We start from the raw sequence: 12,733 nt of genomic DNA on the forward strand, positions 1-12,733 counted from the left end.
TTAATTCTTCGTTTTGGGAAAATTTTAAAGAATCTTTTAGAGATGTTTTTTTAAGTTAATAAAAATTATTCCTAGTTGTTTTAAAGGATCGTTGACCAGATACATAAGACCCGATATTTTTCATACCTGTACTGGATGGATTTAAAAACTTTAGTTGTGGACGTGCTTAGGGTTGAAAAAGGGTTCAATTGGCCTTTTTTATATGGATTTAACTGCTTTACCTGGCTTTTTTAAGTCAGGCCCAGAAGGTAAAATATCGGTCTGGTTGAACTTTGAATCTTAGCTTGGATCCGGTTTTTGGACTTGTTAGGATGCGTGTTCGGGTTTGACTTTTTGTTCATCTCTAATTACAATCAACACTTTTTAATGGGTAAGTAGTGTTGGCCCAATAAAAATAATGTTTTTATCCACTTACTTTGACGAAATGTGTCAAAATAAGAATCAAGATCCTCACTTAATCGGTTAACGCTTGTCCAAACTGTACTCCTACCTGATTAACGCTTTTCTAAGGGGACTGTTTACCAAAATGTTAAACGGGTAAGATTTTTACCCGATAAACATTGTGATGAACGGACCCTTTAATTTGTATTAAGCCTTTGATACTAGGTTAATAATTAAGAAATATATAAATGGATAAAATTTAAATTGTTTAATAGCCCAAATCCATGTATTACATTATATATTGATTTAATTTAATTTCTGTATTGTTTTTATAACTTCTTTTATACATAGAATAATTCTTATGCTATATTGATTCAAATAAAATTAAATGTTAAACTAGTAAAATTAAAGGGAGCAAATAGATTCGCATAAAAATGAAACATAGATGAAAATAATTTTTTTTATCATATTAATTGTTTTTTAAATAAAAACTAAATAAATTAGAGACATAGATGTGACAACTACTCAACAAGAACAACTTTTTACTTTAATAGTTAATCACATGTGATACTAAATCATAGACGTGGACGGCCCAGATAGCTTGCACACCACCAGGTCCCTCACGTGCATTATCATATATGATACGAGTGTTCGGATACTAAAGGTGTTTTTTGTTTGAACCTCCACACACACATCTCTCTTTTTTCCCTTACATCAAAACTTGTAGTTGGCTCAAAAAGATAAATAAATGCATAAGACGATCGGATTATAATGATGAGGTGGATAATAAGAATCATTTTGTTCACAAAGTGTATCGTATATTCCTTAAATATTTATATACGCCGAGTAAATATGGTATTGTTTTTTTTAAGTATATAATATTTATATACGGCAAATGCAACAAATAGACTCACACACCCTCCTCACCTATGGTGAGGTTTGAACCCCTGACCTTCTAGAAGGTCAAGGGCTACGATACCGCTAGGCCAAAAGCTCTTTGGTTAAATATAGTATTGTTAGTTGAAGCATTCTAGTGAATAAGTCTGTTATAGGGTTTTATTATTACAAAAAGATTTTGAGAGTGTGTTTATGCATTGCTTTTCAATCAAAAGCATTTTCTATTTGATTCTTCATTTTATACCTTATTATATTTTGATTGGTTAGTTAAATACCCATCAATTATATTATATAATAATAATAAAATACATTAATAAAAAACTTTGGTTAAGATGATCCAAATGACACTAATACTGAATACATAATTTTTTTTATATAAAAATATACATCGTCTTTCATTTTCTTAACGAATTCATTTTATTTTTAACATTAAGTAATTTTTGTTCAATTGTGACATGGATTTTAAAATGACAAATTAAATGTGGGATCCTTATAAAACATTTTAAACAGACGAGGATGGTTTAAAATATAATTGATGAAAAAGTATTTGCATTGGAGTAGAGTTGTAAAATAAGTTTTCGTTAAAAGATGTTGGTGGAAATCTGATGAAGCAAAAGTAAAAAGGTTATTCAGGACATCTCTAACAATTTTTCTAAAATGTATAATCAAAAGTCAAAATCTAAAAAGATATTTATTATTATTATTTTTAATTTTAATTTTAATTGACGTTTCAATAAATTTGTTTATGTAAATTCAAATAAGAAATATAAAAAATAAGTTAAAGATGATATCTGAATGTTGTAATGTGAAGATTAAATATAATGATTTTGAATTTGCTTTTGCTTTTAGAAATTATATGAAAAGAAAAAAGAAGGAGCATTGTAGGGCCATCGCCATTAATGCAACTAATGAAATCCTGCCACATCAGATGCGTTTTTGAAGTCATTCCACGTGGCATTCAAGCCTGGCTGCCGAAGAACTCATCTCCTCCTATCCATTCAAAACCAGTGAGAAAGAGATAGAAAGCATATAGTAACAGTTTTCCAGATTCTCCTTCCATTTTTCCTAATTATTGTTCTTCAACAACACAAACAATTCAGTAATGACGTGAAACTTCATCAAATCATCCCATTCTTTCCGATTTTGAATTTGATTATCAATGGAGTGCTTTGGAGCTCGGAACATGACGGCGACAATGGCGGTTTTTTCGTGCCCTAGATTCATCAACTATAATATCACGCACGGATTTTCATTACTACAACATCGAAGATTTACTAGTTTATCATTATCGTCGTCGTTGCGGCAAATTAAGTGCAGCGCTAAAACAGACGGTTGTGTAGTGGTTAAAGAAGGGATTTCCGAAGAAGATGAAGAAGATTATGTGAAGGCCGGTGGATCGGAGCTACTTTTTGTCCAAATGCAACAGAATAAGGCTATGGATAGCCAGTCTAGTCTTTCCGACAAGGTGAGTTATTAGATTACTATTTCGGATAGAAGCTGTTGGTACTTGTACTTCCAGTTTTATGACTTGTACTGCCATATATGCATATGTGTATGATTGTTTTTCTCTCTGTAATCACCTCCTTTACTGAATTTAGTAATATTCTTCGTGCTATTGCGCAATTCCCATATCTGTGAAGAAATGAAACAGGAGGAGGTTCGCTTTAATTTTCAAAGACCTAAAAACTGTTTGTAGTCTTTCTGAATTATCAAAATTATTTTTCAGTCTGGCAATTACCGGTGGAACCTGTTAAACTGGTATTTTTGAGGTTTATGGTGAGAATTATTGAACATAAACTATCTCTTGTCTATGCATTTTCAATGTTTCTAGGGATGTTTATTAGTAGCTTAACAAGACTCTCAACTTATTCAAGTTAGCTAAATACAGCTGTTTGGTTGTGGCTTAATGACATAGAATGTAATTTATTTAATAAGAAGCTTTAATGCAGAAAGTCAAGTTGTTTCGGAACTTGTCCCTCCCAATTAAAAAAAAAACCCTTCTCAATCTATATGGATAACTTAATCGACACAGACAGCTTTATCCATATTGGACTTAACGGAAACCAACCAAAACAGCCCCTTAGAGCGAGACAATGAGTCTGTCTGTGCATATATGATGAAGAACCTTGAACTTTACAAATTTAAGCAGTAACAGGCAACCGTCCTTTTCAGTTTCATAGCATAGACTAGATAACTATACAGCTAGTGAAGTTCATTTCACTGAATATGTTGAATGATAGGATCTTGTTATCTGGTAGATAGTTTTAATGTTTGATAGCACGGAATCAATCAGCTGTCCGTCATTTCCTGAAAATCTTATCTCGTTGCTGCAGCTGCCACAGATACCGATTGGAGATTGCATATTGGATTTGGTTGTAATTGGTTGTGGTCCTGCTGGCCTTGCTCTTGCTGCAGAATCAGCCAAGCTAGGCTTGAATGTTGGACTTATTGGGCCTGATCTTCCTTTTACAAATAATTATGGTGTTTGGGAGGATGAATTCATAGGTATGGATCTTCATTTCCTTTTGCACTCTATGTTCGAGAAAAGAGGTATAACTTTATAGGCCAAATTTGTTCCATCCCAAAATAATATTGCCAACAGTTTTTGTATGTGGTATTTGTTACACAGATTGATTTGGTTATCGACAAGTCTCTCCAAAGTTTTAAATGAAAATAAGTCAACGTCCTTGAAATTCAAACTCTACCTCTTTTTTGAAGGGAGGATGGTGTAACCTGCATGCATAATAATTAACATGTTTGGCATGCCTGAGCTATGCTCGAATTTTAATTACTATATGTTTGCAGGACTTGGACTTGAGGGATGTATTGAACATGTTTGGCGGGATACTCTTGTATATCTTGATGACAACGATCCCATCCTCATAGGTCGTGCCTATGGACGAGTTAATCGTGATTTACTTCATGAGGAGTTGTTGAAAAGGTAATGTTCCTTTTAGTTATTTCCCATATCTAATTTCTTGTTTGATTATCCTTCTAGGCACTTGAAAGTTAGCAAATTGCTCCTGAGTGTATATCCTTTTGAGCACTGTAAAACGATAATTTATATAATTTTTAGGTGTGTGGAGTCAGGTGTTTCATATCTGAGCTCGAAAGTGGAAAGGATAACTGAAGCTCCAAATGGCCACAGTCTCATCGAGTGTGAAGGCAATGTCACCATTCCATGCAGGTAGACTGTCATTCAAGTTCCAAGAACACTTGAAAGTTCTATACTGATTGTCTTTTTCGTAATAGGCTAGCTACGGTTGCATCTGGAGCGGCTTCAGGAAAACTTTTGCAGTATGAACTTGGGGGACCCCGTGTTTGTGTTCAAACAGCTTATGGTGTAGAGGTTGAGGTGAGGATGTGGTGTTTCTTATTCTTGATACATAATGTTCATAGTACTAAGGGACTGTTTGGTTCAGGTTGGGGAATGAAAATGGGAATGGAAAATATGCCAGTGATTGAAAATGGGAATGACTTTTTATTCCCCTAGTTTAACTTGGAATGAAGATCTGGGCTTCTTGGGAATGAATCCATTATATTATATAAAACCAATCAGTTTCTTTTATTATCATTCTCATTGATTATTGCTTAATACCTCTGACCAAACACCCCCTAATAAAAAAATTGTTTTATTGCAGGTTGAAAACAATCCCTATGATCCAAGCCTAATGGTTTTCATGGATTATAGAGACTACACCAAGAATACAGCACAATCTTTAGAAGCAGAATATCCAACATTCCTTTATGCCATGCCCATGTCTCCAACTAAAATATTCTTTGAGGTTTGCTCAATGCACATTTTCCCGTTTTACACTGTCATTCCGCTATCCTGTGTGATAGGTCTCAAAAAGATAATTGCAGGAAACTTGTCTGGCTTCAAGAGATGCCATGCCTTTCAATCTATTGAAGACAAAGCTCATGTCTAGATTAAAGACATTGGGGATCCGAATAATCAAAACTTATGAAGAGGTACTAACTCTTTGCCTTTCTCTCTAAAGTAACTCAGAAAGATCTGTATTATCCTTACTAAATTGGTGGTATATGGTTGTTTCAATGTTTGGAAGGAATGGTCGTATATTCCAGTAGGTGGATCCTTGCCGAATACTGAACAAAAGAACCTTGCATTTGGTGCTGCTGCTAGCATGGTGCATCCAGCCACAGGTAATAAAGTTAAGCAAATTTTCATAATTTCATCCAATCACGTGCTTCAAATGGTTAATGTCACTTGCCATGTGCAATAAGCAGGGTATTCAGTCGTTAGATCGCTCTCAGAAGCTCCTAACTATGCAGCAGTAATTGCAAAGATTTTAAGGCAAGGCCATTCAAAAGAGATGCTTGCTCGGGGAAGATACACAACGAACATCTCAAAGCAAGGTATTCCTTTTTTTAGTAGACATCATTGATTTCTTGGTGCCTCTGGCGTGTAGCTCAGTTGGCAAAGGGGTGGGATGATTGCACAAATATTGATTTCTTGGAAATTCATTTTCAAAGATATTGTTGTTTTACACATGCACCATCAGTCGGAGAGTAAATAGCACACTGCACACCTGCAGAAATTATAAAGTACATGGGTATATTTGGTACGATTTAGATGGTGTTTTGATTAATTCCAATTGTTCGTACTTCAGCTTGGGAAACTCTTTGGCCACTGGAAAGGAAAAGACAGAGAGCATTCTTTCTCTTTGGCTTAGCACTCATCGTGCAACTGGATATTGAGGGCACACGTACATTCTTCCGTACTTTCTTCCGCTTGCCCACGTGGTAAATTTTGAACCTTCTACTATATCCTTTCACTTCATATTTACTTAAATCTCATCTCAATGCGTATATACCTTCTTTTGTATAGCTTGACATTCTGAAAATGTTGTTAAGCATATGCGTAGAGGGAAATAAGATATAACTATACCATTAGTATCTCCTATTACCCTCCATTCTTTCCATCACAACTTGGGGTCTTTTTGTTAGCAGCTTAATGGGCCTCACAGCTTCTTTGGTCAGCTATACATGATTGTTTGGTAATGGTTTAATGATATAGAAAATGGCTTATTCAGTAAGCTTCTAAGAAGGAGCTCTATGCAAAAAGCCAAGTTTTTTTCCAAACCTGCTCCTTCCAATTAACAAACATGCTCCTCCCATCTATGGAAAAACTTTCCCAATCTATACCGACAAATTTATCCACACAGACAGATTTATCCATAAAAGACTTAATGAAAAACTAACCAATGTTGTAATTCTATGAACAAAAGAAAGAAAAATGTAGGGGAAGTAACCATGAATTACTATATGTGCCACTTTATTTCTATCAATCAAAATACTTGTAAAAGCAAAACACCCCCAAGGCCCTACCTTTGACATTTAATATGTAAATGTCATTTGCAAGCCCAATCAACACTTCAAGTCCAAGCTCATGTCACCCCTTAATTCATTTAAAGCCCAAGAACTACGCTTTATTAAGCGAGTTCCAACACGTTAGTCCCCATAAAATGACAATAATTTAACGATGTTATAAAATTGAAGATCTGATTATGGGTATTTGAATTAATGAAATGCAGGATGTGGTGGGGGTTTCTAGGATCTTCTCTATCCTCGACGGACCTAGTACTGTTTGCGTTTTACATGTTTATCATAGCACCTCAAAGCCTAAGAATGGGGCTCGTTAGACATCTACTTTCTGATCCTACCGGAGCAACCATGGTAAGAGCATATCTCACCATTTAGATATGGTGATTCGATTCGTTATTATAAGAGCCAGATCCTGCACATATAAATTGAATACCTTATTTGTGTTTCATGCTTAAGGATACATCAACAAACACAATGATCAAATTATGAAGCATTTTCTTGTATCATTAGCATGTCTGCTCCTCCCAGTTGGGATTGCGGACAATGGGCAAAATGGTCTTCATTATTTAGCCATTTTTCACCAGGTTTGGAATGTTATAAGTACAAATTGTTTAACCATAAACAATGTGGTTGAACCCCAAGGAAAAAACAAGTTGGTAAAATCAAATATCGCATTACAAAAACTGTGTATGGCGTGCTACGGGCTTAACATGGTGTTAGACACAAGCCTTGTACCACAACATACGATGGTTGTTGTGACGAACCTTTTAGAACACTAATTTTTATTCGTGTAATCACAATGTTCATATCCGTCCTACATTTATGATTCAAAGTTACTTTTCACAATGGTTCTAGTCATAACTGGTCGAGATCCTTCTAGAAAAGAATCATGGTTGGCCTTGTAACTGGTCAATAGGGTCTTGTCATTTTAATTGTTTATTTTGTTGATGATTTAAAATAAGCTTAACATTTATGAACTTGTTTTCTTATAGGATTTTTGTATCAAAATTAGTGTTTCAAATAAACCTACTTTAAACATTTATCTTAGAGTAAATTGTGTTTTTCTCCTTGTGGTTCGTCTCTTTGGTTTGTAATTGATTTCTATTTTTGTCTTTATGACTTACAACTTATTGTTGTTTGGTCTGTGTGGTTTATATTTTTTTACTCCTTTCATTTTTTATACTTAAAGATAGAAATTAGTTCAAGGACAAAAACAAAAATAGGGACGGAAATCGCAATTTCTAAATCGTAATTTACTCTTTATTTTATGCAATTTATTTTGAAAATTTGTTATACTTCAATTGGATAATTGGATATTGTGCTTGTCAATCAACAAAACATGACAAATTAGGTTAAGAAACATGAGCAGTTGTTTCATTTTGAGTTTTGAAAGTGTTTTTATTCGTGTGAATAAGTCACCAACTTAAAAGCCTATGCATACTCAAGCGAAATAGTCTAAAAAAAGGAAAAGTCTGAAAAAACTCAATGGACTTTAGTGTTTGGAATGATTAAGATTCTGGACAATTTTTTGGAACAAATAAGTCCTTAGATATTCCAAAACATGTTAAATAACTATTTGGACTTTCTAAAACCTATTAGATACATTCTTATGACCTATACAACAAGTAAAGTAATGGAAAAAGTCCAAAAAAACCCAATGAACATTCATATTTTGAAAGATTAAGTCCTTAAACATTTGTTGAACCAAAAAGTATTTAGATCTATAAAATTAAACAAATATAACAAAAAAATACTTACATTTACCAAAAAGTAATTACATTTAAGAAAGATTTATGATAAAAATTATTTTAATTAAAAATAAAATATATCACGTATGTGATTTTTTAAATTAAAAAAGATATTTTAAAAGATTACTGGTGAAATTTATTTCAATTAAAAATAAAATATATTTTTATTTTTAATTAAAATAAATTTTATCAGTAATCATTTTTAAATTTTTTTTAGACTTTTCCCTTAAAAAAGAAGTTCATATTAAATTTGATTTAAGACAAAACAGTAATAGGGTCTTGGTAATTCAAAAATCTATAATTAATGAGAAGTCAAACTTTTAATAGAAGGTGTGTATTTTTACAAGTCTTTGTGAGTGAACCCAAGAAACGTGTTGTCCCAAGACTTATAATATTTATGTTGTGGTCAAAATATACAACATACAAAACACATGTATACAAATCATTGTTTAATAATTTAAATTACTATGATTCAATGAGATTGTGTATTTATCTATTTTGCTTTTATCCAATATTAATTCAATTTAAATTACAAACAAAATCAAATACCAATCTGTGTATTAATTAATGTTGGTTCCTTTACATTTGATTATGATAATATCTCGATTTTAAAAATATAGCAGTATAAAATCATCCTTAACCTTTTCCAAACAATTCAAATGTATTTATTGCTTTCATATTTAGTGAGAAGAAAAACAAACATAATTACAAAGATGTTCAATTGAATAAGACAGTCTTGCATTTACTTTTAAGATATGAGTCTCCTTCTTTTTCTTAAAATCCTTAATTCTTGTTATTCGAATTCTTGTATTATTGTGTTTATGAATACGGAGATTAGGAGTTAATTCTCATCAAAAACTATATATTTATCCTGTGGGTTTGGTTTTGATTTCATCCAATCTTATCAATAACTGTTATAAGTTTGGTTAATTATTATTTTTAAATACTGAGTGATGATAAATTCATATTCTATTAATTTATTAACTTAAATATGGATGTATTATGAAGTAAGTCAACTTGACCTTATAATTAATTAAATTTAAAACCAACACTCAATACTATGAATTTTGACCACCCATAATATATTCCTAAAAAAAGACTACGACTACGAGTACCGAGTATGAGTATGACGTTTATTAATTTAGTATAAATATATAAACAAACTCATAATTTTAAATAAATACTTTCTCACTATACATACTTAAAACGTGTTTTTTTATGAATACGTTCATCAAAATCATAAATGAATAAAATCATATATTCATAGTGTATTATGGCTGTATTATATTAATCTCTTTTTATAAGAAGTGTGTACAAAAATATTCATCTTCAACAACTTCTTCATTTTCGAAATCTGAATATGAATTATATTATTAAGATATTTAATATTTTTCATAAAATATTATTTATCTCCCTTTTACATTTCATTTCAAGGATTCTCACTAATATAAAGAATAAAAAATAATCTATATTATATTTATTTCTTATATTCAAATAGTGTCAGAATTAGAAGAAGAAAAATTATATTTATTTCTTATATTCAAGTGGTGTCACTGTTTGATATTTTTCTCTTATATTTATTTCTTATAATGAAATAGTGACATCATTTGAAAAAAAAATATGGATTCGTCCTTATTATTTACTGATTTATTTACATCAAAATTATATGAAGTCATATAATAAAATATATAAAATGAATGTCTTGATGTTAGTTATACATAAAAAAAAACAATAATATAATAAATAAATATATATACCAAAATAATTAATAAAACTGAAGTGAAAGGACAAAATGAGGAAAAAGAATAATTATTGACGGGTGAGAGTCAAAGCTTCGTTCTTGCTTCCTTTGCGAAGGTTCCGTGAGACCCAAGTCACACTTTTCTATTTAAAATTCCGTACCGCGTCAACCGTCTATACTTTTCACTTTCGCCCCCTTATCTACACCCTATTTACAAACCAACCCCTGCTTCAAATTTTTCTTTATCGTCGGTTTTTGGGCCAGTTTTAGCACACCGACTAGTCCTCTGGACGACCACGAATAACCTAGAGTCATCGCTAGTGGACGTTCATCATTATAATGGCATGACCTAAGTCTGAACTCAAGATAATGAGATTTACCACGACACCCTTCTAAATTTTAACCAGTATACTAAAATCCAAGTGATTACATACTTCCATTTTCCTTAATCCAAAGATGGAAGTGCAAAAACCAAAGCAATTTGGGGTACTCGATTGGAGTTAACCTATGATGTATATCCTAGATAATTTGATCAAAATTGTTTACATAATATGATAATAACCTATAAATATATAAATCTTTTTTATTTTCTAATGTGTAAAAAAACATCGGTTTAGTCATGATCGAACTGAACCGTTATTATATATATATATATATATATTTGATTTGATTAAAATTTTGATGCGTAAAAGGGACCTAATTGTAAGTATATAGATTATTGAAGGGTTAAAATGACATTTCTCCCATTTATATAAAACGAACACACAGAGAGTAACAATGGAAGGAGGTCAGGTCACCGCCAAATGAATATTCTCTTCCTCTCTCTCTCTCTCTCTCTCCGCGTTCACACGCTTCTTTACGCTCTTTCCATTTTCATCTCTTTACGTATATAAACAAATCTTCAATCCCTTTTCTTCGAATTCATATTTTTCATCCTAAATTCAATATGGAAAACAATTCAACTCCATTTCTCACTCAAGAAGACTACGAGTATATCTACACTTACATCCAAGATCTTGAAACCGATACCCAAACATCCCTCAATAAGAAGCCAAAGATCGACGAACAAGAAATCAACCAAGTTTTGGGGACACCCACTTCGTATTTTGAAAATAGTGCCTCTGAAATGGCGGATTGGGATGAGGGGAGGGTGAGAAAATCAACGACTCCGCCTCCGGCAGCCAGTTATAGCGGAGGAACGGCGGTGGAAGATGCAAGCCACGGCGGAAGAGGTGGACAGCGGAGGTTGTGGGTGAAAGAAAGGTCAAAGGGGTGGTGGAAATATCACAATAGCGACGGATGTCCGGATGAGGAGTTTCGAAAAGCGTTCCGGATGAGCAAAGCTACGTTTAACATGATTTGCAACGAGCTGGAGTCGGCCGTCACTAAAAAAGACACAATGCTTCGAATGGCGATCCCTGTTCGCCAGCGGGTCGCGGTCTGTATCTACCGGTTGGCAACTGGTGACCCGCTGCGAAAAGTGTCGGCCCTGTTCGGGCTGGGAATATCCACTTGCCACAAACTAGTCCTGGAAGTTTGCGCCGCAATCAAAGCCGTGCTAATGCACAAATTCATCCAGTGGCCCGATCAAGAACGGCTAAAAGAAATCAAAACCAAATTCGGATCCATCTCCGGCATCCCGGATGTGGGCGGGGCAATCTACACAACCCATATATCGATAATCGCCCCAAAAACAAACCCAGAGGCTTATTTCAACCGAAAACACACAGACAGAATCCAAAAACCGTCATACTCCACAACGGTTCAAGGCGTGGTGGACGAGAGAGGCGTGTTTACTGACGTATGTATCGGGTATCCAGGGTCGATGGCGGATGACAAAATCCTGGAACGATCGGCATTATGTAAGAGGTCGGAGATGGGGGTGTTGCAGAACACATGGATCGTGGGTAATTCGGGTTACCCGTTAAGCGATTGGATGCTGGTACCGTATACGCACCCGAATTTGACATGGGGTCAACATTCGTTTAACGAAAGTGTTGGGAAAGTAGAGAAGATGGCAAAAGAAGCATTTATGAGGCTAAAAGGGAGATGGGGTTGTCTACAGAAAAGGACAGAAATGAAATTGCAAGAATTGCCGATGGTGTTAGGGGCGTGCTGTGTGTTGCATAACATATGTGAGATGAACGGGGAGGAAATGGATGGGGAGTTGAGGTTTGAGTTGTATGATGACGAGATGGTGGTGTCGGAGTCGGAGTCGGAAGGAGGGTGGGGGGATAAATCATTATCGGCAGATGCAGTTCAAAACAGAGACAGTATAGCTCATAACCTGTTGCATGGTATCCATGGCGTAAGTGTTTTTAATTAGAATTAGATATTAATTTTGTGTATTTAGAATCTAATAGTAATAATATGATGTTATATACATATATATATATATGCCAACTCTGTTTTTAATTTTAGATGATGGTAACAGAGAAAAAGGTATGATTATGAATACAGTTTAAGTTTAAGTTTAGCCAGAGAAGGTGTAGTGTAGCCTGTAACATCGTATTCATAGAGGAAGTGAATGTAATCTTTTTTGTATTTATAATTATATTTTTTTAATACTATAAAATTCAATTTATATGCAACCCTTTACATTTGTATAACTAATACAATT

General features: G+C 33.5%; 2 protein-coding genes across 2 annotated transcripts; both read left to right on the forward strand.

Annotated features, from left to right (window-relative positions):
• Positions 1-2,319: 2,319 nt before the first annotated feature.
• On the forward strand, positions 2,320-7,195 carry LOC112501264 (lycopene epsilon cyclase, chloroplastic). Its single transcript, XM_025104977.1, has 11 exons — positions 2,320-2,743; positions 3,612-3,783; positions 4,084-4,219; positions 4,355-4,465; positions 4,531-4,633; positions 4,920-5,063; positions 5,143-5,250; positions 5,346-5,442; positions 5,527-5,655; positions 5,910-6,042; positions 6,834-7,195. Exons 1-11 carry the CDS (start codon positions 2,438-2,440, stop codon positions 6,997-6,999), a joined length of 1,605 nt encoding a protein of 534 aa, XP_024960745.1. The 5' UTR covers positions 2,320-2,437; the 3' UTR covers positions 7,000-7,195.
• A 3,864-nt stretch (positions 7,196-11,059) lies between these two features.
• On the forward strand, positions 11,060-12,578 carry LOC112501265 (protein ANTAGONIST OF LIKE HETEROCHROMATIN PROTEIN 1-like). Its single transcript, XM_025104978.1, has one exon. The coding sequence runs from the start codon at positions 11,060-11,062 to the stop codon at positions 12,437-12,439; it is 1,380 nt and encodes a 459-aa protein (XP_024960746.1). The 3' UTR covers positions 12,440-12,578.
• The last annotated feature ends 155 nt before the right edge of the window (positions 12,579-12,733 follow it).

Source organism: Cynara cardunculus (genome assembly GCF_001531365.2).
Source record: "Cynara cardunculus var. scolymus isolate 2C chromosome LG 17, CcrdV1, whole genome shotgun sequence".
In the NCBI taxonomy this organism is placed as follows: domain Eukaryota; kingdom Viridiplantae; phylum Streptophyta; class Magnoliopsida; order Asterales; family Asteraceae; genus Cynara; species Cynara cardunculus.